The sequence below is a fragment of the Sphaeramia orbicularis genome, chromosome 13 (genome assembly GCF_902148855.1).
Source record: "Sphaeramia orbicularis chromosome 13, fSphaOr1.1, whole genome shotgun sequence".
NCBI classification, from domain to species: domain Eukaryota; kingdom Metazoa; phylum Chordata; class Actinopteri; order Kurtiformes; family Apogonidae; genus Sphaeramia; species Sphaeramia orbicularis.
In genome coordinates, this window is record NC_043969.1 from 40,931,371 (window position 1) to 40,953,294 (window position 21,924).

General features: G+C 35.2%; 1 protein-coding gene across 1 annotated transcript in view; it reads right to left on the minus strand.

The window, feature by feature from the left end:
- cntn5 (contactin 5) overlaps positions 1–21,924 on the minus strand; it is a 513,272-nt gene that overhangs the window by 318,898 nt on the left and 172,450 nt on the right. The window contains exon 3 of the mRNA XM_030151777.1: positions 4,801–5,007. Coding sequence (XP_030007637.1) covers positions 4,801–5,007 — 207 coding nt within the window. The remainder of the gene's footprint in view (positions 1–4,800; positions 5,008–21,924) is intronic.

Sequence of the window (21,924 nt, forward strand, 5' to 3'; positions counted from 1 at the left end):
ATACACCTCTCGTCCCTACAACACTATTTCTGAGTAATGACCCAAAAAGCATCATTTTGAGCGCTGGCCCTTTAAATGTACATGACTCCACCCCCTCCAGGTTGTTGACTGTGCTTTCTGTCCCGATCAGCCACTTGTGTTCGTTAATTCAACCAACAACTGAACATTTGCGGTAATCGGCTCAAAGTTTGGACATATTTTCAGTTTTTACAACAATCGCTGCTGCTGATAAACAATAATGTCGTACTCAGAAATGTTCATCAGAAGTCTGGACCTTATATGTGCAAATGTTGTGATGTAACTAGTTATAAAATGTAACAAATTAAAAAGGAATTGAAACAGATTGTAGAAATCCACTCGATTTTTGCCAAAATGAATATGAGGATAGCTTTGCAGCACCTGGAGGGTTCAAATTCAAACTGTATGAACTATTAGGGTCCAAATACACAAATAAATGAACCAAAGACTAATAAAAGTGGGTTTAGATAAATATGACCCCTTTAAAAAAACAATCACAAGTAATCTGTAATGGATTACAGTTTGGAAGTACGTTGTACAGCACTGATTATTTCAATGGATACTTGATATAAACCCTATTATGCAACGAGACACATCTCACAATAGAAGAAATATGAGTCAGTCATTTAAAACTCGGCGTCTAAAAAGCAAATGGAGAAGTTCATTAAATCATCTCATATGAAATGTCATGAACATCTGTCAGTCCTGCAGCCAAAGAAGCAATATTCCCTTTAAGCCACCATAGGTGCATTACTTGTTGGCAACCGTTTTATCCAGCGAACATCAATCCAGTGCAGCGGTATAATGTTCTTGTCAGTGCTGACAATGGAAAGGCATTACTCTCACCTTGGTTACAGAGATGTAAGTGATTTTATGGCTCGACAGTGATAATGCTGTCAGCAAAAGACAGAAACATCTGCGAGAGGCACAAAGAAAGAAAAGCCTAAATAAATGGCCGATACAAAGACAAACAGATATGACTTTGTTATCCTCGTTTCCTGCCTACTTTTAATGTGTGCTAACATCCTGATTGCTAATTCAGCAGAGACCTCAGATTTCCGTTTCCATGATGTGATTAATCCCACATTAACCCTTTCATGCACAGTGGTCACTACAGTGGACAGTTCTTCTCCAGCTGTTCTCTTGCACATTCATGAGTTTTGTTGTTTTCGTTCCATATCAGCCGACACAGTGGACACTTATGCAACATCCCATACACTGACATTTACACCATTACTGTAACTATGCTGTTCTTGATAAACCTGATCTAGAGTAACATGTTTAAGTGTAAATCAAGTGCTTGTTATTGTTATAAGTCTGTAATTAACAGTTTGTTTGTTTGTTTTTTAAAGTTGTCTTTTTTTTTTCATGTAGACATGATAAGTTACTCGTCAAAAATCACCAAATTCACCTAAAAATTATCCTAAAACCAACTAAAAATTACTCAAAAACAACCTATAAATCAGCCAAAAATGACCCCAAAACCACCTAAAAATTACTCAAAAAACCACCTAAAAACCACCCAAAAATTACCCAAAAAACACCTAAAAACCACATAAACACCACCTAAAAATCATGCAAAAAAACCCCACCTAAAACCACCCAAAAAACACCTAAAAAACACACAAAAATCCCCCAAAACCACCTAAAAATCACCACAAAATGACCCCAAAACCACCTAAAAATTACGCAAAAAACACCTAAAAACCACCTATAAACCACCCAAAAATTACCTAAAAAACACCTAAAAACCATGTAAACACCACCTAAAAATCATGCAAAAAATACACCTAAAAGTCATTCAAAAATTACCCAAAAACCACCTTAAAACCACACAAAAATCACCCAAAAAACCACCTAAAAATCACCCCAAAATGACCCCATAACCACCTAAAAATTACTCAAAAACCACCTAAAAACCCACCAAAAATTACCCAAAAAACACCTAAAAACCACGTAAACACCACCTAAAAATCATCCAAAAAAAACGCACCTAAAAGTCACCCAAAAATTACCCAAAAAAACACCTAAAAACCACCTTAAAACCACACAAAAATCAACCAAAAAAAACCCACCTAAAAATCACCCAAAAATTACCCAAAAACCACCTAAAATGCACCCCAAAATGACCCCAAAACCACCCAAAAATTACCCAAAAAAACCATGTAAACACCACCTAAAAATCATGCAAAAAAAAAAACACTTAAAAGTCACCCAAAAATTACCCAAAAACCACCTTAAAACCACCTTAAAACCACCTTAAAACCACCCAAAATCACCCCAAAACCACCTAAAAATTTGTTGAAAACCAACTTTTTTTTTTTTGCATATTATCTCCATGAAGTGAGTAATGACTGGTATTAGCATGTTAAAATGTGAGAAAACTTCAGATCAGTAGCATTAAAAATGTCTGGTAAAGATTCATACTCTCTTCCACATATAATTTTTGTGGATGATTCATTTATCAGACAAACTAGTAAAGCAGGTAAAGAAACAACTGCCCCTGTCTGAGAAATGAATGACCTATAATTAGCATTAAACAAGTTTTTTATTTCATAGTTTTCACACACCATCAGTAAATACATGTTTCTTTGCTTCAAAAATTAAATGCATGGTGTCCAGCTGAGTGGACATTTTTGCAACTCCATGAAAAAAAGATTCATAAGAAAATTTTCTGTAGGCCTGTTTTTTTCATGCCTAAAGAGGAATAAAAACACTCAGGAAAAAAAAAAAATCTTGATTAAGGTTCTCAAAATTCCTGCACGAAAGGGTTAAAAGCATTAACGTGTAATTAGACCCTAAGTCCAGACAGGAAGTGACCCGTGTAGATTTATGATATGGTGTTTCCATGCTGCAGCTGAGGTGTTTAAATCTTCTTTTCTGACAAAGATATCCATCACATCTATAGGTTCTATACTGACAGGAACACAGACAGAGCTGGATATTGCCATGATCCCACTTCAATTTCACCGAGGGCGTGACCCTGGTCACTGCAGACCATGCACAGCGATGATGGATCGGTGAAATTCATTTCCAGACCAAATCTGAACAGGCAGGAGGCCCGGGCACGTAAGGTGATGCGACAGTGTGGCGGACTGTTGACAGTGTGCAGACAAAGCACAAGTCATATGTGCACAGGTTTATCCAACCCACGGCGTGTCCCATTCCTTAACATTTGGTTCATATCAGCAGGGTGAGCACAGTGTCCTTTCTGCTCATGAGACACCTATCGTTCACAAAGACCTGCCTGAAAAAGCCAATTCTCAGTCCTGGAATAAGTGAGTAAAAGGTGGCTGGTCAGAGCGGAGAGTGAAATTCAAGACTTAGAACAGGATCCAAAGCTCTTCTGAGGGAGGAAGATGTCAAATGAAGCTCCTCTTCACTGACTCTCACCTTCCATATCTCCTACAGCTTAAGGCAAGACACATTTAAGACTTTTGAAACTTTCCTACTGCGCTTCAGAAAGAAATACGACCCTGATTTAACAATCACCAAAACCGAAGAACAGAAATGACACCAATTACACCAGTGTTAAAACGTGGTTTGAGTGGACCCTCTTTACTCTGAATTCAACCACAGTGTCTGAACAGGTGTGGTGTTTAATATCCAGGACTAAAGCAGAGTCACAGAATCTACCATTAACCCATAAAGACCCAGAGTGACTTTTGTGGAAGTTCACAAAGGAATTTTTCTGTATTTTTAACTTCTCTGAAGTGCTTAATCACCATTTATTATAACATTATCCTCTGTATTTTGCATTTTTTCAGTCAAAATCAGGTATTTTCCTATATTTAATTCACTGATCATGTAGATGTTCATAAAAGCTCAGAGTAAAGTTGATTATTATGACATCAAAAACAGAGAAAATTGAAGAAAAAAATGACTTTTTTTAGTAAAATATATAATTAACTGAACATAAAAACAAATGTGTCCATTCACTGTCATTGATCCAACTCTACGGGTTTTATGATGAATCAATGTTGTAGAAGATGATGGTGTTTCCACGATAAAGACAAAGCCTCTGAACGTCCAAATGGGCCATATCTGATGACCATGAAAAGATGAATAACTGTATGTTACACCAGTTATTCACATGTATTGATACGATTAGTGAATTTAATATCAGTAAATGATTTTGGTCTTCAGTGGATGTTTGGGTCTGTATGAGTTAATGCTCTACTTAGGCTTTTGTTTAACCCATGAAGACTCAGTGCTACTTTTATGGAAGTTCCCAAATGATTTTTTCTCTCTATTTAATGTTTCTTAAGTAATTTGTCACCATTTATTATACAGTATCTTATGTATTTTCCACTGAAAATCAGGTATTTTTGTGTATTTAATTTAATGACCAGGTAGATGTTCATAAAAGCTAAGAGTAAAGTTTATTATTATGTGAGAAAAAGAGAAAACTGAAGAAAAAGTGACTTCTTCAACAAAATCAGTCATTAACTGAACATAAACCAAGTGTCCATCAACTGTCATTGATCTTCTACAATGTTGTAGAAGATGACAGTGTTTCTATGGTAACTAGGAGCCTCTGGGCGTCCAAATGGGTCATATTTGATGACCATGAAAAGACGACAAACTGTATTTTACACCAATTCTTTACATGTATTGATAGGATCAGTGGCTCAGCAGGTATTTAACATTTACATCAGTAGATGGTTTCGGTCACCGGTCACCTTTAGGTCTTTATGGGTTAAAAAGGAGAATATCTGTCTGTGTGAATGTGAGCGTTACCAAAGCGACGGCTGCATTTTTCCATGCGGTTGTGAGTTTTACCTTCGCTCCTGTAGTCCTCCTGAGAGCTGAGCAGGCTCAGGGCTGACAGGGGGTGACTGGAAAAACCAGGCCAGTCAGGAGTCGCCAGTCCACCGTGCGGTTGTCGAGGTCTGCTGCGCGAGTTGAGCAGTGACGAAGAGCTGTCGGATTTCATTCGTAATACTGCAGCGTAGGATATAGGCCGCGCTGCGACAGCTCTGGCAAAGTCTGGAAAAAAAGAGGAAACACAGCGAGAATGGAAACCTGTTAACATGTAATTGTTTATATCCAATGCATTTAATTAAACAGAAATAAAGCTGAAAAGTCCCAAAAACATTAGTTCTAGAAAAAAGTAGGCTTTATTGTTATTACACAGTTAGTGCAACAAAATTACAAAACATCAAAATTCTCATTAACCTCCTCAGACCCAGCTATGGGTTTTCTGTCCACATTTGTGGACAAGAGTTTCACAACTTCATACAAAAAACAAAAGACAACTGTCCACCACAAAGGACATTCCATAACAAGTGTTCAGAGAACGCAAACTTCTGCCAAGCACCTCGAACGGTGTGCATGTGTGGATCGACTATTTCTTTTTAAATTAAACAGTTTCCAGGTTATTCCATACAGCAGAAAAAGTTATAGCTTGGTACCCGTCATGTGTATGTCAAATTATATTAAATTCCAATCAATATTTGTTGAGTTATAATGAAAAATGTGTCGTAAATGGGATTTTCAATGTTAAAGTGAAATGTCCACAGAGTCCACATTCCACAGTGGATGTGGACAATTTTGAGCCAGATACAAGATGTTGTTATAAGCTACAGGTGGATCAAATTGGAGGCTAATCAGAATCATTTTAAATTTTTTATGAATTTTTGAAAATTGCTCAATGATGAGAGATAGGAAAATTTGAGTTTTTGTGACCTTGCTGTGACCTTGAACTTTGGCCTATTTGGTCCAAAATGTAATGGGGTGGTCCCAGGGCCTAGGCCTATCTGTGGGTACAATTTGGTAAAGATGGTTGGAATAGTTTTCCCGTGAAGTTGCTTACAAACAAACAAACATACAAACAAACACACAAAGCAAAGTGATCACAATACCTCCTGGTGGAAGTAAACATTTCAGAAACTGCATCTGAAAAAACTGTTGCATCATGATGTTTCTAATATAGGCACTTATTTAATAAAAAACTAAAAAAAATTAAAAAAAAAAAAAAAAGCTTGTACTTTGGTGAAATTTCCTGGGTGTCAGGAGGTTAAATATTTTTTATGGAAATACTCCCACTGTTAATATTGCAAATGTTGCGTCTATTCATATTTTATGTCTATTTTATTTCATTCCTTTAATTCTATTCTTTTATACTTTTGTACAATTTGTTATTTTTTCTTATTACATCTTAATTTTTTTTTTTTTTTTTTTTTTTTTGAATTTTAAATTTGTTATATATTCTAAAATATTGTTTGTTTTTTTAATTACCCCACCCCTTGAAGGGGAAACCCTTCCCATTTACTTATAATGGGTGAAATAAGTGTGAGGGGCGGGTTTTGTTGGGCCTAGTTCATAGTGTTTGCACTGACTGGAGTAGCACAACTAATTTCACTAAACACACAATGACAATAAAGCCTATTCTATTCTATTGTATTCTGTTCTATTCTTTAATTTGTTACTGTACTTTTATTCTTCTGTACAGCACTTTGGTAAACTGTGGTTGTTTTAAAGTGCTTTATAAATAAAGTTGGATATTCTATTCTATTCTGATCATTTTTTAAAACATTACTCAGTTAAATGCCACACTTACATAATTAAATATTAACTTTTTTCTGCCTTCTCACATGTACCCCATTGTTTTAAAACCCTTCACTTCCAACATATTAAATCAATTTGCTAATTAACCACTCAATTACGATCCCTGAGCTACGAGACGACTGGAACTCAACAGCCAATGAAAACAAATAAAAAGTGTTGAGACGGCAGCATAAGGTAGTGTCCTGATTCCCGGACATCTGAGTCCAATTAAAAAGTAAACAGTGACACAGTATTTGGGATGTGTTTCTAACTCTGAGCTTCCACTACAGGAGAATATGCACGTATACTGCGAGGTGTGTGACCCAAATCTACTTCCATTTACAAATTACTCACTACTTAATGTGACAATAACATTAAAAGAATACATCAAGACGGCTGTGCAGAAGAAGCGACTGATGAAGACAGTGACTTTTACCGAATCTAGCTCAGTAAGAAATGAATCACAGATGCGCCGCATATGCTATTCAGAGAATCACTGTCATCAGAGTGAAGGTTTCAAGTGGAATATGTAACAGAACACAGGAGAAACAGCTTCTTTTACACCCAAGAATCCACTGAGGGTGAGAATAATGTCTCTGAAATGTAAACTACAGCTCAGTCTGTCACTATTCATCACTTCCACCGACTTCAAGAGCGATACGCCGATGTGTTGTCACTTCTACTACTGAAAAAAAAAAATTGCCGAACAACTCCAGATTACACACATAATTAGTTCTCTCAACGACACTGATCATCAATGCATTCTATCTAAAACTACTGTACTGTACCACAAATATAATTACTCATGATACCAATGCAACCAATGCTCTACAGATACAATATAATGCATGAAAAAAAAAAAAAAAAGAGAAGAAAAAAGCAAAATATGGGACGTTTGAAGTTCAATAAGAGTATAAACCAGTTCTGGAAAAGGAGATGGAGAGTGTTTTGCACTACATGATGAAGTGCTATGAAGGAACTGAGCAAAACTGAGGAATAATTATATGCCCCTTGGGGATTTGTCAGCTGCAAAAATACCACTATCTGCAAATGGAGAGTGGGCAATTACTGTATTGCATATTCAGAGGAGAAGCAGGATATGGGACTCCAAGTGAAATTAAAGATATTGTGAGTTGGGGGAAATTGATAAGCGAAGCAATTAGCAGTTACTTCGCAGTCGGGTAAATCATTTATCTTTCTGAGAATCAGCACAATTGAGGTGTAAACCACATTCCCGCTCTCAACGGCCACAGTTGGCTAAACAATTCACTGTTTTAGAAAATATACAGCTGGAAAAAAAAAAAAAAATCACATCCGTATTAGCGTCGCCACGTTTCGTCCTCGGGTTTTTGTCAGCGCAATAGGGCGTCTCAAAAATCACTTTTCTCTTCAGATCACGGTGTTATTTAAACCAGTTAATCTCCAACATGATAATAGCCCACCCAAAAAATTTCAGCAAAATCCGTCAACGTTTAACCCCACCGTCACCACAAAGTAGGAAGGGCCCATCAAAAATGTCAAAAAACGCCAAAAATTCTGTTTGTTAAATGCATTACCATGCTTAATGGATACTAAAGTGCCTAAAGTACAGACATCCATAGTGCGTCACATGTGGTACCTGACTGAGTCTCTTATCTCTAAGTCTCTTTGATAAAGAAGTAACAATACACTGTAAGCCCGGAATTTGTATTTACTAAAATGCTTTAATTACAATGCACTTAAATGATTACTATAAAATGGTTACTATAAAATGTTAAGTATATTCTACTAATTTGTAGGCATAGTTGAAAGCACGAAAAAGTTTAAGATAAATGGAATTAAATCACTAAGTTTTAGTCATGACCACACCTTTTTATCTTCGCATTGCATTGTGGGTATTGGGCATGTTGTTGAAAATGTGTTATTTTTATGTGCAGGGGTTCAGCGGGGTTGTGGTGTTAGTGTTGATTTGGATTTAATGTGTGTATGGAAGTGTTTATTGGCCTTTTTGTGTTTGTTTTTGTATTTTTGTAGAGCTGCACCATGAGTCAGAGCCATAGGAAGAACAATGGCTTTCCTGTTCATCTAAATCTGTTATTGTTCAATGGAAATCTAGATGTCTTGTCAAATTAAAAGCACTTCCTGTAGTGGCAAATGACACTGAGCTACCATCTAACCATGCTACAATATACTAAGTTGAGCAATTTCATAACTATTTTGGTCAGGAGTAGGATTTTGAGTTTGATTATCTTAAAAAAAGTTGTTTAATCAATGATAAATTAATCTGGCTGCAATTGAGAAAATTAGTCAGTGTAACCTAAAATCCTGAGTTGAATGGTTAGATAGTGGGTTGATTTTACAACAGATTTAAAGTACAGTCTACTCTTGTTATACCGCCAACTTCCGTTCACGGCCAAATTGGCGGTATAGCGAAAATGGCGTTACAACGGGTTGCGTCCATAATGTGCATGTCTTTACTATATGATGTCTATGCTGCCTCCGTTAACCCGTTCTAATTGCATTTCTAAATAAATCTTGATTCTGTTATGTTGTAAGGGATCATTTAAAGTGGGGAAACATTTTAAGCATTATTATACCGTGCCGGGAAATGACACCCCATCATCTTGAGGCTTTGGCTTAATCCCACGTCCTCTTCCCGACATCCTGACCTACTGAGTGTTCTGCGATAAATGAACGGTGGCCGTTCCATAGACCTACTCGTAGCTTGTCGCGATCAGCGTCTGGCGCGTTTGTTTCAGTGCATTGTTAAAATTTATGTGTACTCGATGGCAATCACACTGGCGGTATAACGGTCGGGAAATCAATGGAATAAGTGTTGTTTGTGCATGGAACTGGGCTGGCGGATGGCGATAGGCGGAAATGGCGGTAGCTAATGGAATAATGCATTGGGGATTTTTGTGCAATGGTTTTGGTCGGCGGTGAGCGAAAATGGCGGTATAACGGCGGGCGGTTTAACAAGAGTAGACTGTACAAATAACTTGTCTTTTAGTGTTTTCTACTTAATCGTTTAAGTTCAGTACTTTTAGCATTAAAGTTGAACCTACTTAAACCAATTGATTAGTCGATCATTACTCAAATCATTTAAGTGCAATCACTTGCCTCAAATTTTTTGAGTAAACTCTACTTATCCAGGCTTACAGTGTAGAAACCAAAGCAGCCATGGCAAGACAACTGCAGTACAGAGAAATGAGGGCTATTGTCTCAGGCGACACAGTGGTGCAGTGGTTAGCACTCGTGCCTCACAGATGGAAGGTCCTGGGTTTGATTCCAGCACCAGTCAATAGGGGTGGGACCTTTCTGCATGGAGTTTGCGTGTTCTCCCCATGTCTGCGTGGGTTCTCTCCAGGTACTCTGGCTCCTCCCACCATCTAAAGACATGCACTGATAGGTTAGTTGGTTAATCTAAATTGCCCATAGGTGTGAATGTGATTGTTTGTCTCTATATGTTCAGCCCTGTGATGAACTTAAGACTTGTCCAGGGTGTACCCCGCCTTCACCCCTATGTAGCTGGGATAGGCTCCAAGCGACCCCCGTGACCCTAGTGAGGAGAAAGCGGGTTCAGAAAATGAATGAATGTCTCGGAGGCATCTGTCGTTAACGATACTGCAGAAAGAGGTGTTAAGGACATCCAAGATGATGCCAATGCAGCCATGGATGGAGCCCATAGAGAGATCATCATCTTAGTGTCTGGTTCCCACAGAAACAATCTACCAGAGTTTCTCAACAATGAAATGGAAGAGAAACTATAGAGTGAGTAATATCTGAATAAACTGTGAAATGCACATGCATAAAAGTATGTCCAGATTATCAGAACCATGTCATCATTAAAGTCTTTGATTTATGCAACCTTAAATCTTGTATTTAGCCTCATTATTTAAGTGTTCAGCTATATTTGTCTTTAGCAAAACCTGTATTTTGCTGAAAAGGAGGTTAAGAAAATAGACATTGTGTTCAACTAGATTTACTGTTCTGAACTTTCTTCTATTTCAAGTTTTTAGCCTATAATTGAGTTATTTTATCTTAAAATCACCTTATTGTCACTTATATATCACCTGATACAATAATCTATGAAGTTGATATTACAGAGACGCTGTACAATATCAGAAAAAGCAATTTGTGGACACTTAAGACCTCATTATATGTGATTTTCTGGGTTAAAATGAGCTTTTTTGGTGTTTTTTGACGGGCCCTTCAGACTTTGTGGTGGTGGTGGGGGGGGTCAAACATTGACGGATTTTGTTGACATTTTTGCAGGGGGGAGCAATTATCATGTTGGAGATTAACTGGTTTAAATAACACCGTGATCGCAAAAGAAAAATGATTTTTGAGACGCCCTACAGTGCAACCACATTTTAGCATTCTTAACAGACATTTATACGCCGTATGAACAATCAATTACAAGTACTTCTGTTTTCCCAATGGTTCTGATGAACAACAGGTTTTCTAGTATCTAATGCCGCGGGGTTGACCCTTGACCTTTAACCACCAAAACTGTTTTGATTTATTCTTGTACCCAAGAGAATGTTTGTTCTACATTTTAAGGATTTCCCCTCGAGCCATCGTGGGATATTATATTCATAAGAACCTTGAACTTTGACCTTCGGCGACCACAATTAGAAGCAAACATGACATATCTAGTGCACACAGATGCATCTAAAAACTGAGCAACATGAAACAGACAAATAAAGGCCGGTCTATGAGTACAGGCCAAAGGGGGGGGGATTAAAATTGGGCTGGAAAATGATGATTAAAAATGATAATTGTGTAATTGTACACTGTTGATAATCAGAATCAATCAGAATACTTGTTAATCCCAGGGGAAATTGTGTATTACAGTTGCTCCATGCAAGTATAATAAAAAAAAAAAAAGCAGCAGAAAAGAAATTGTCAGTACGATACTCACACACACACATATGCTTAACTCAAATGCTTTAAAGAGGACAGTTATTATCGTGCCATCAATTATTGGAATAATTGCCCCCTGAACATATGTAGATTGAATGGTAATCATCTTTCAAGTATCATCTGAGAAGGCACTATTTAAATATCTGAGTAGATCCTGTATGGAGGGGAGTGGATGTTATTTTCTTTGATGGATGCAACTCATGAATGTAATAACTAATCCTATATTTTTCTAATGATGTTTTATGTTTTTAATTAAGTTAATAATGGTTAGTATTTTAAGATTTGCATTGTTAATAATGTGAATTATGATTGTCATGCATATCATGTATTGTTATGTTCTGTGTTTTGTGTTGTCCTTCTGTGTGGACCCCCGGAAGATTAGCTTGTTACTTTGGTGGCAGCTAATGGGGATCCTTTTAAACATTAAACACCCCTCCCTCTCTCCCTCTCCCCCTCTCTCTCTCTCTCTCTCTCTCTCTCGCTCTCTCTCTGTCTCCAGGGTGACACAAAAAAACGGGAACTTTTTTTAACAATCCAATAAAACCAAGAGTGATGGGAGAAAAATATTTTATTCCTAGTAACTGAAACCTTAAAACATCCCATTTAAGAAACAATGATGGAATTTTCATTTTTTAAAAATTACTTCCTGTAGATGGCGTCCTCCTGTACAAATGCATTCTTGAAATCTGCTGTTGAGATTCCCCATTGACCGCTGCAACATCTCAGCTGGGATACTGTGAATCTCATCCTGAATTCTCTGTTTGAACTCATCCAGAGTTCTTGGTCGAGTCGTGTACACTTTACTCTTGAGATAGCCCCGCAAGAAAAAATCACAAACAGACAAATCTGGCAATCTAGGGGGCCAGGGAACGTTACCGAATCTTGAGATCACACGGTTACCAAACAATTCTCACACAGCCGCCAATGGTTACTAAAATGGGGGTGTGTTTACTTGCTCAAGGTCACTGTCTCGCAGTGCTGCCACTTGCTCATGTCTGCCAATACGCACTTCAAAAATTCCCATTTTTTTGGGTCACCCTGTATATATATACATTTTAAAACAGTGGTTCCCAACCTTTTTTGGCTCATGACCCCATTTTAACATCACAAATTTCTGGCGACCCCAGACATTCAAAACATTTTTTTTGCTAAAATTAATTTCTTTTTGATCATGTAATAGTTTGCTAGACTATGTTGCATATAAACATTAATTTTAGAGGACATTTAGTCTATATAATGTATATTATTATGGACGGAGGCAGAAAAGCCAGGTGTAGATTACTGCACAAAGTGAGAATTTGATTTTCCTTGGTCAGGATATGTACAGTCAGTCCAGCTTGGATTTCCAAGGCTGACAATTAATACTCAACAAACAAGAACTCAAACTATGAATTGTGAAAGAGCTGCAGCATCTGAAACTGACCACAATGAACATTTGACAGATAAACAGAACCACAGTGCTTCAGTTTCAGACTCACAGTCTGTCATGTCTTTAATGGATTGGGATCGTCTCTCTCAAGTCACCATATATTTTTTATTAGTAAGTTGTTTTTTTTTTCAATTAATATTATCAATTACTACACATTTCAGGTGACCCCATTAGAATTCCAGGCGACCCCATGTGGGGTCCCGACCCCAAGGTTGAAAAACATTGTATTAAAACCTCTCTATTAAAACGCAATTAGAACAACAATTTGTCCAATATGTACAAGAAAATGTATTATCAGTATGACAAATTAAAAGAAAACACATAAATACGTGTGTAAAATATTGTTGTGAACATAATTATAAATATTATTTTCAAGTATCTGCAATCAGATCCCTCTAAATCTATCTATCTATCTATCTATCTATCTATCTATCTAGGGATAGTGTATATTAATGATCATCTCCAACAGGGGTGCCAAACTCATTTCAGTTCAGGGGCCACATACAGCCTAATATTTTAAGTGGGTCGGACCAGTATAATAATATGAATAATAGGATAACAACTTATAAATAATGTCAACTCCAAAGTTTGCTCTATGTTTTTGAGTGAAAAAAAGTCAAATTCCGTAATGAAAATGTTAACATCTCCGAACAGTACATGAACATAACATGAACAAATACGAACTGGAAAATTCTTTAAAAAAAAAAAAAAAAAAAGCGCAATTTTAACAATATAGTTAGTATATAGTTATACTTAGTTTATAATTTATACATGTGCATTATAATGTACAGATCACAGTGGATCTACAAATACACAAAACATTTAGTAACTGGCAGAATATTAGTAAAATTAGAGTACTGTTAAGGCATTTCAAGTTATTCACATTTTTGTAAAAGGCTAGTCTGTAAATGTAAACATTTTTGTGTAATTTTAACATTTTAAAAACTGAAACAAAGAGAAAAATTAGCTGTTTTCATTATTTATGTTATTATGATAGTATTTTACTGGTCTGAGCCACTTTAGATTGAATTGGCCTAAAATTATTTTTAATATCCTTGATTTTTAATGTCTTCAGGGTATTTTCAGTGTAACTTTTGCACTTCACAGATTCATCCCAGGGGCCAGATTGGACCCTTTGGTGGGCCAGATTTGGACACCGGGCCGCATGTTTGACACCTGTGATCTACAATTGCAGCTGTAAATATGTCAGATTGTAGCAACAGTGCTAATTTCCATTTGGGTCATTCCATCCCAAATCAACCAGATTTCAGAAAGTGCCCCACATGACCCCCTCAGAAAATTCTGAAAAAATTCACACTTGTTCACCTACCAGATAAACAAACACATCCAAAATTTTAATGTCATATCTGTAATAGTTTAGGAGATACAACCCTTTGAAAACTAATGTTTTGTTGTTTTTTTTTTTTTATTTTGCAAATTTGCTTTTGGGCCAACTTTGAGGAGCTATATCTCCTTAGGTATTCCATCCACACTGCTGAAACTTACTGTCTGGGGTGAAATCCGCCTGAAAAGACCATATTTTGCATCAAAATAATTGTAGGTGCCTTCATGTTTGGTCCATGAGGCCTTGAAATCAGGCAAAAAGGCTAATTCTTCCAAATGTCCTCTCTCTTCAGGCTTGCACTGTGCCAGAATGGATGAATGTACAGACCTTTTTTGGTTTTTTTTGCATGGATTCTTATGGTCAAGATGCAACAATATACTGCAAAAAGACTACATTTCAATGAAAAGTGTTGCCGTGAGGCAATGAATAAAATAGGTCGATTTCAATTTTTCACAAAAATACTCTTTATTTGAGCACCCAAGTTACCATGTGGCCAGTTAATGAACATTTCGAAATTTTGACCATGTCTTCATATATGTTTCAAGATGTTGTGGACAAATTTTTAGTTTTGGGATGGAACTGGTTCTATTTTTAATATTTTTTTTTTTTACTGCATGACTATATTTTCTTCAAACTGTATACAAACGTAGGTGTACATGGCATTTTTAACAGTATAATGGCATTGATTGTTGGACAAGTTATGATAATACTTGAGATATTTGAACTAGGCTGTGGAACTGCATGATGGTTCAGATAGAATAATTATAGATTTCCCAGAACTGGCTCAGGTTGATGCCTGTAGTAAAGACTTCTCGGAAATTGGATGGAGCTGGTCAGTTGACCCAATTTCACCAGGGTCAGTGACATAAATGCCATGGAATGACCCATTTGTAGTCTCATTGGCAGGTGACAAGAAAGACAATTGACAAAAGACAAAACATTATAAAAACACACAAAACAACACAGCGAGGACAATCTCCTGATGGTCACAGGCTTAGTTTTCCTTCATCTAATGTGTAAATTGGGATTTGAAGGAGGCATATGATTGTGAGTCTCTTAAATTGGCTGGTAAATCTTACGTTCTGGACCTTTAAGCAAACCTCGACCACAACACTAATGCCACAAAACATTTTACCCCCAGTTTAATTTGAAGTTACATCTGCAAGGCTGTAGCTGCAGTACGTGTGAAATTTCCCTTCCAGACGTTGGATGCAGAGTTTTTGGAAGCTGATATCTCCACTTTTCTGGACAGAGTTTAGACACTGCATAATGAAGCTGTCGACTCTCTTACACTTCCTTAAATTGGAGTCTTAAATGTGGCCAAGGATTCTCTTTATGTTCAGCTCGAGCCTGGGCTGAACGTGACTGGGATTCAGATTCCTGTTAGTCTTGTGCATCCTTTTTTTTTTTTTTTCATTTATTTGTTTTTTGGTTTTTTTTTTTATTTCTGTGGAGTTTCATCTGGACCGCCTGGTGTGGAATGACATCTTGTCATTTCCTGGCACATGTTTAATGGAGACTTTTTTTTTTTTTTGCTTTTCAAGACCTTCTGCCAATTTTGCAACTTTCCCAAGTTTGCTCCCATTACCAGTTATCCATGATTTCAGCCCCTGTGTTTCTTACATGTTAAAAAAATGTCAAAGAACAGAGAAATATTAACCCATAAAGACCCAAACATCCACCTGCGACCAAACATTTACTGATAGAAAATGTTAAATATCTGTTGATCCATTAATCCTATCAATACATGTAAATATTTGGTGTAAAATGCAAATGTCATCTTTTCATGGTCATCAGATATGACCCATTTGGATGTTCAGAGGCTCCGTAGTTACCGTGGAAACACCATCATCTTCTACAACATTGATTCACCAGTAAAACCCATGGAGTTGGATCAATGACAGTGGATGGACACACTGGGTTTATGTTCAGCTAATGATAGATTTCATTTCCTGAAAATGTCAGATTAAAGTTGAGGGTTTTTATGTCAGAAACGGAGAAAACAGACTTTTTCAGTCAATGAAATATGGCATTTTCATCGCAAAAATGACATTAAATTTAAGAATCATGACCCAGTGCTACTTTTGTGGCAGTTCCAAATATTTTTTTCCTCTATATTTAACTTTTATATGATTGATCATCATTTATTATAATTTTACTTTCTGTATTTAGCACTTTTTCCTGTAAAAATCTGGTATTTTTCTATATTTAATTTACTGATAATGTAGATGTTCATAAAAGAGCAGATTAAAGTTGAGGGTTTTTATGTCAGAAACAGAGAAAAGAGACTTTTTCAGTAGATGAAATATAGAAAAATACCAGATTTTTACTGGGAAAAAAATGCAACAAACTGATAATGTAGATGTTCATGTTTTTTTCTGTAAAAATCTGGTATTTTTCTATATTTCATTTACTTAAAAAGTCTGTTTTCTCTGTTTCTGACATAAAAACCCTCAACTTTAATCTGAGCTTCTCTGAACATCTACATTATCAGTATTATACATTATCACTATTTTGCTTTTTTTCTGTAAAAACTGGTATTTTTCTTTATTTCAGTTACTGATAATGTAAATATTCATAAAAGCTCAGATTAAAGTTGAGGGTGTTTATGTCAGAAACAGATAAAACAGACATTTTCAGTCAATGAAATATAGCATTTTCATCGCATAAATGACATTTAATTGAAGAACCATGACCCAGTGCTACTTTTGTAGCAGTTCCAAAATATTTTTTTTTCTCTATATTTAACTTTTAAGTGATTGATCATCATTTATTATAATATTATTTTCTGTATTTTGCATTTTTTTTCCTGTAAAAATCTGGTATTCTTCTATATTTAATTTACTGATAATGTAGATGTTCATAAAAGAGCAGATTAAAGTTGAGGGTTTTTATGTCAGAAACAGAGAAAACAGACTTTTTCCATAAATTATATATACAAAAATACCAGATTTTTACTGGAAAAAACATGCAAAACACTGATAATGTAGATGTTCATGTTTTTTTCTGTAAAAATCTGGTATTTTTCTATTGTTCATTTACTGAAATAGTCTGTTTTCTCTGTTTCTGATATAAAAACCCTCAACTTTAATCTGAGCTTTTATGAACATCTACATTATCAGTATTATACATTATCACTATTTGCTTTTTTTCTGTAAAAACTGGTATTTTTCTTTATTTCAGTTACTGATAATGTAAATATTCGTAAAAGCTCAGATTAAAGTTGAGGGTGTTTATGTCAGAAAATGATAAAACAGACATTTTCAGTCAATGAAATATAGCATTTTCATCGCATAAATGACATTTAATTGAAGAACCATGACCCAGTGCTACTTTTGTAGCAGTTCCAAAATATTTTTTTTCTCTATATTTAACTTTTAAGTGATTGATCATCATTTATTATAATATTATTTTCTGTATTTTGCATTTTTTTCCTGTAAAAATCTGGTATTCTTCTATATTTAATTTACTGATAATGTAGATGTTCATAAAAGAGCAGATTAAAGTTGAGGGTTTTTATGTCAGAAACAGAGAAAACAGATTTTTTCCATAAATGAAATATAGAAAAATACCAGATTTTTACAGAAAAAAACCTGAACATCTACATTATCAGTGTTTTGCATTTTTTTTCCCAGTAAAAATCTGGTATTATACATCAGTATTATACATTATCACTATTTTGCATTTTTTTGGCAAAAATCTGGTATTTTTCTATATTTCATTTATTGATAATGTAAATGTTCATAAAAGATCAGATTAAAGTTGAGGGGTTTTATGTCAGAAACAGAGAAAACAGACTTTTTCAGTCAATGAAATATAGAAAAATACCAGATTTTTTACAGAAAAAAAAAACCCATGAACATCTACATTATCAGTATTTTGCTTTTTTTTCTGTAAAAATCTGGTGTTTTTCTGTATTTCATTTACTGAAAAAGACTGTTTTCTCTGTTTCTGACATAAAAACCCTCAACTGTAATCTGAGCTTTAATGAACATCTATATTTGCAGTATTAACCCCTCTACCTCAGACGCCTTATTGCACATTGTATATAGAGCATTTTGCACTTTTATAGTATTGTACTTTTTTTCAATTGCACTATTTCTCTTTGTCTCTTTTAATATTGCTGCACTGATATGAAGAAGCTCCCCCAATTTCATTGTACAATGTATAATGACAATAAAGAGCATTCTATTCTATTCTATTCTATTCTATTATACATTATCAGTAGTTTGCATTTTCTGTTAAATATTTGGTATTTTTCAGTATTTCATTTACTGGAAAAAAGTCTATTTTCTCTGTTTCTGACATAAAAACCCTCAACTTTAATCTGAGCTTTTATGAACATCTATATCAGAAAATTAAATATACAAAAATACCAGATTTTTACAGAAAAAAGCAAAAATACAGAAAAAAATATTATAATAAATGATGATCAATCACTTAAAAGTTAAATATAGAGAAAAAAATATTTTGGAACTGCCACAAAAGTAGCACTGGGTCATGGTTCTTAAATTTAACATAATTAATACAATGAAAATGCTATATTTCATTGACTGAAAAAGTCTGTTTTCTCTGTTTCTGACATAAACACCCTCGACTTTAATCTGAGCTGTTATGAACATCTACATTATCAGTAAAGCTCAGATTAAAGTTGAGGGTTTTTATGTCAGAAACAGAGAAAACAGACTTTTTCAGTAAATGAAATATAGAAAAATACCTGATTTTTACTAAAAAAAAATCCAAAATACAGAAAATAATATTATAATAAATGATGACCAATCACTTAAAAGTTAAATACAGAGAAAAAATATTTTGGAACTGCCACAAAAGTAGCACTGGGTTGGGGTTCTTAAATTTAATGTCATGTATGCGATGAAAATGCTAATGCTTTTGGAATTAGCTGCAGTTTTTCTTTCTAAGCGGTGAACGGCAGACTGAACTGTAACCTGCCTGATCCATATATGTATATATTACATGTATGTATTACTTGACACAACCCAGAGTATCCCTGAGTGACAGCTGGGAAGTGACAGTTTCAATGTGCAGCAGGCGATGACAAGGAATCAGCCTGTCAAAAAAAAAAAAAAAAGAGAGAGAGAAAGAAAGAAAAAAAGAAAAAACATCTTGTTAAAAAATGACAGCTCCACTGACTTCATTTAGTCAAAGCTCAAAATACTGTCAGGACAAAACACCGATTCCTTTCGCTAAATCAGAGATGTAAATATGTCACAGCATGTCAAAGCCGGCTGACATACTTCTGTTGTATAATCATAAATCTGAATGAGTAATTATGAGTACATTCATCGCCTCATTTGGGACTGACAGTAATCATTTGGTAATTGTAAATTTAATCAGGCTGAAACACATGTAAAAAAAAAAAAAGAAAACGATCAGATGAATCAAGACATATCAGGAGATAATTTGTGCTTTAAGGATGAAGCAAGGACATTAGCTCCAAACTGACACTGATGGAGAAGAGGCTAAAAGTTAAAACCATCGTTACATTCAGACTGCAGACAAATGTGGCCCAAAGCCCATTTTTTTAACCCGTATGTGACCTGTATCTGATCTGTTAAAGACAGTTTGAACAGCACTAATCTGACCGAGCCCACTTTCATATGTGGTCCTAAATCTGATATATATCTGATATTTTGCAATGACACTTCAGTCTGAACAGGCAGGTCACATTTATCCAACCTTTACGTCACTGAAGTGCGACAAACATCACAATTCAGCACAGTGCGTGCCTGCGTGGTCACGTATTACGTCAGGACCTGTTTTGTGCATGCGGGTCACTTCAGGGTCATATTCAGTTCATATTCCAAACTGATAGAAGTCGCATTTTCATTTTGCATTTGCTTGAGCCCCTTTGTTCTCTTTGTTCCTTTTGTTTTGTTTGTTTGTGAAGCATCTTTGAGTGTCAAAAAAGCACTATATAAGTGTGATGTATTATTATTATTATTATTATTATTATTATTATTATTATTATTATTATTATTATTATTACTATTATTATTTAATGTGTAATAGGAATAAGCACACAAAAAAATTGGATTTCACCAAAAAATCCGAATTGTACATGAAGACCTGCTGTCTGAACATAGTGTCAGTCAGTCTTTTTCAGGGTATCATTCTGGTTTCATTTGTTTTCATTGTATTATTTTTCCTGGCAATAAGATCTCAGGTCAAATAAAAGGCTTACACATACACACACACACACACACACACACACATTTCATATATATATATATATATATGCTTGTTATGCTGCTTGTTTGTTTGTTTTTAAATGGACTCCCAAGTCTGCAAATAAAGATGATGATGATGATATACACACACACACACATATATATATATATATATATATATATATATATATATATATATATATATATATATGTATATATATATGTATATATATATATATATATATATATATATATATACATACACACACATATATATCCCATTTTTTTGTTTCTTCTATTTATATTTTATGTACTTTTTTTTTTTTTTTACTAATTATACTTGTTTTTGCATCTTAATATGGGCCTTATGGAGCTTGTTTATTTTCTAAAACACATCTTTCCTGACAGATATCCACTGTAGTTACGGTTAATAGGTCTCACCAACAAGACTGATTTTATTCCACAGTATTTGACATCAGTAATCTAGCTTTTAGCATTGGCTATTGCTCCTTTAACTCCGCCCCTTTTGTCTATATATGGCAGAAATGTTAATCCTTCTATGTGTTTATGTGTTGTCTAATACTGGGTTGCGTTTTCCTTTTTAACTTGTTTTTAATTGTGGGTTGAGTGCCACGTCGAAGATATATCTCCACTGCTCCTACAATAATTTTTTTTTTTTTTTTTGTAATTTCTGATGCTTATACAGTCTTTTTCCAACATTATCATTGTTTGTCAGGGTTGAAATGTGCAAAAATATATGTTTCTTATTATCTTTTGTTCAGATACAATATGGAAATATAGGAAATATGTGCAGAGACTAAAAAAAAAAAAAAAAAGAACTAAATGGGCTCTAAAGGTTAAAGTCATTAGTTAGTGTGACCTCTGACCCCATATATGTACTATCTGTACTATGATTGTACTATGACCCCATAGTACAGGATCAAACAGAAAAGATGATTAAGAGTATCATGGTAAATGTCCATCTGTTCTCGCCTGGAAAATGTAGAGCGTTTGTTTAACCAGTCGTCCAGTTGTTACCTCCTCGTCAATCCTTTTCTTCCATCGCTCTTAAACACCGAACAGGCCTGTGTCTTTGATGGACGCCCATACATTTTCAATAACGTGTGCACAAGTTATCAAAGATCTGGTTCTCTTTTCTCTGAAGCTAAATCCTGACAACTAAAGCATACTAAAAAAAAAAAAAAAAGTCTCTTTTGTTTGTTTGACTAGTGAAGCTGACAGGCACTTGGTCTTGTCAGCTGCCACCTTCATCTGATAAAAGCAATGACCCTTGCAGAACTCCCTGATCCCTATCTTTCAGAGGGTCTAAAATCAGAAACACTCATTGTTGTTGAAAGGGCTGCACCTGCTGCATTTCAGAGAGCTGCAGAGCAATGCCAGCGGTGATCTTTGAGGCCTTAACACCACAGTCATGATAACATCACCGAAGAGGACAATGGCCATTTTACACTTGAAAGAACAGAATACCA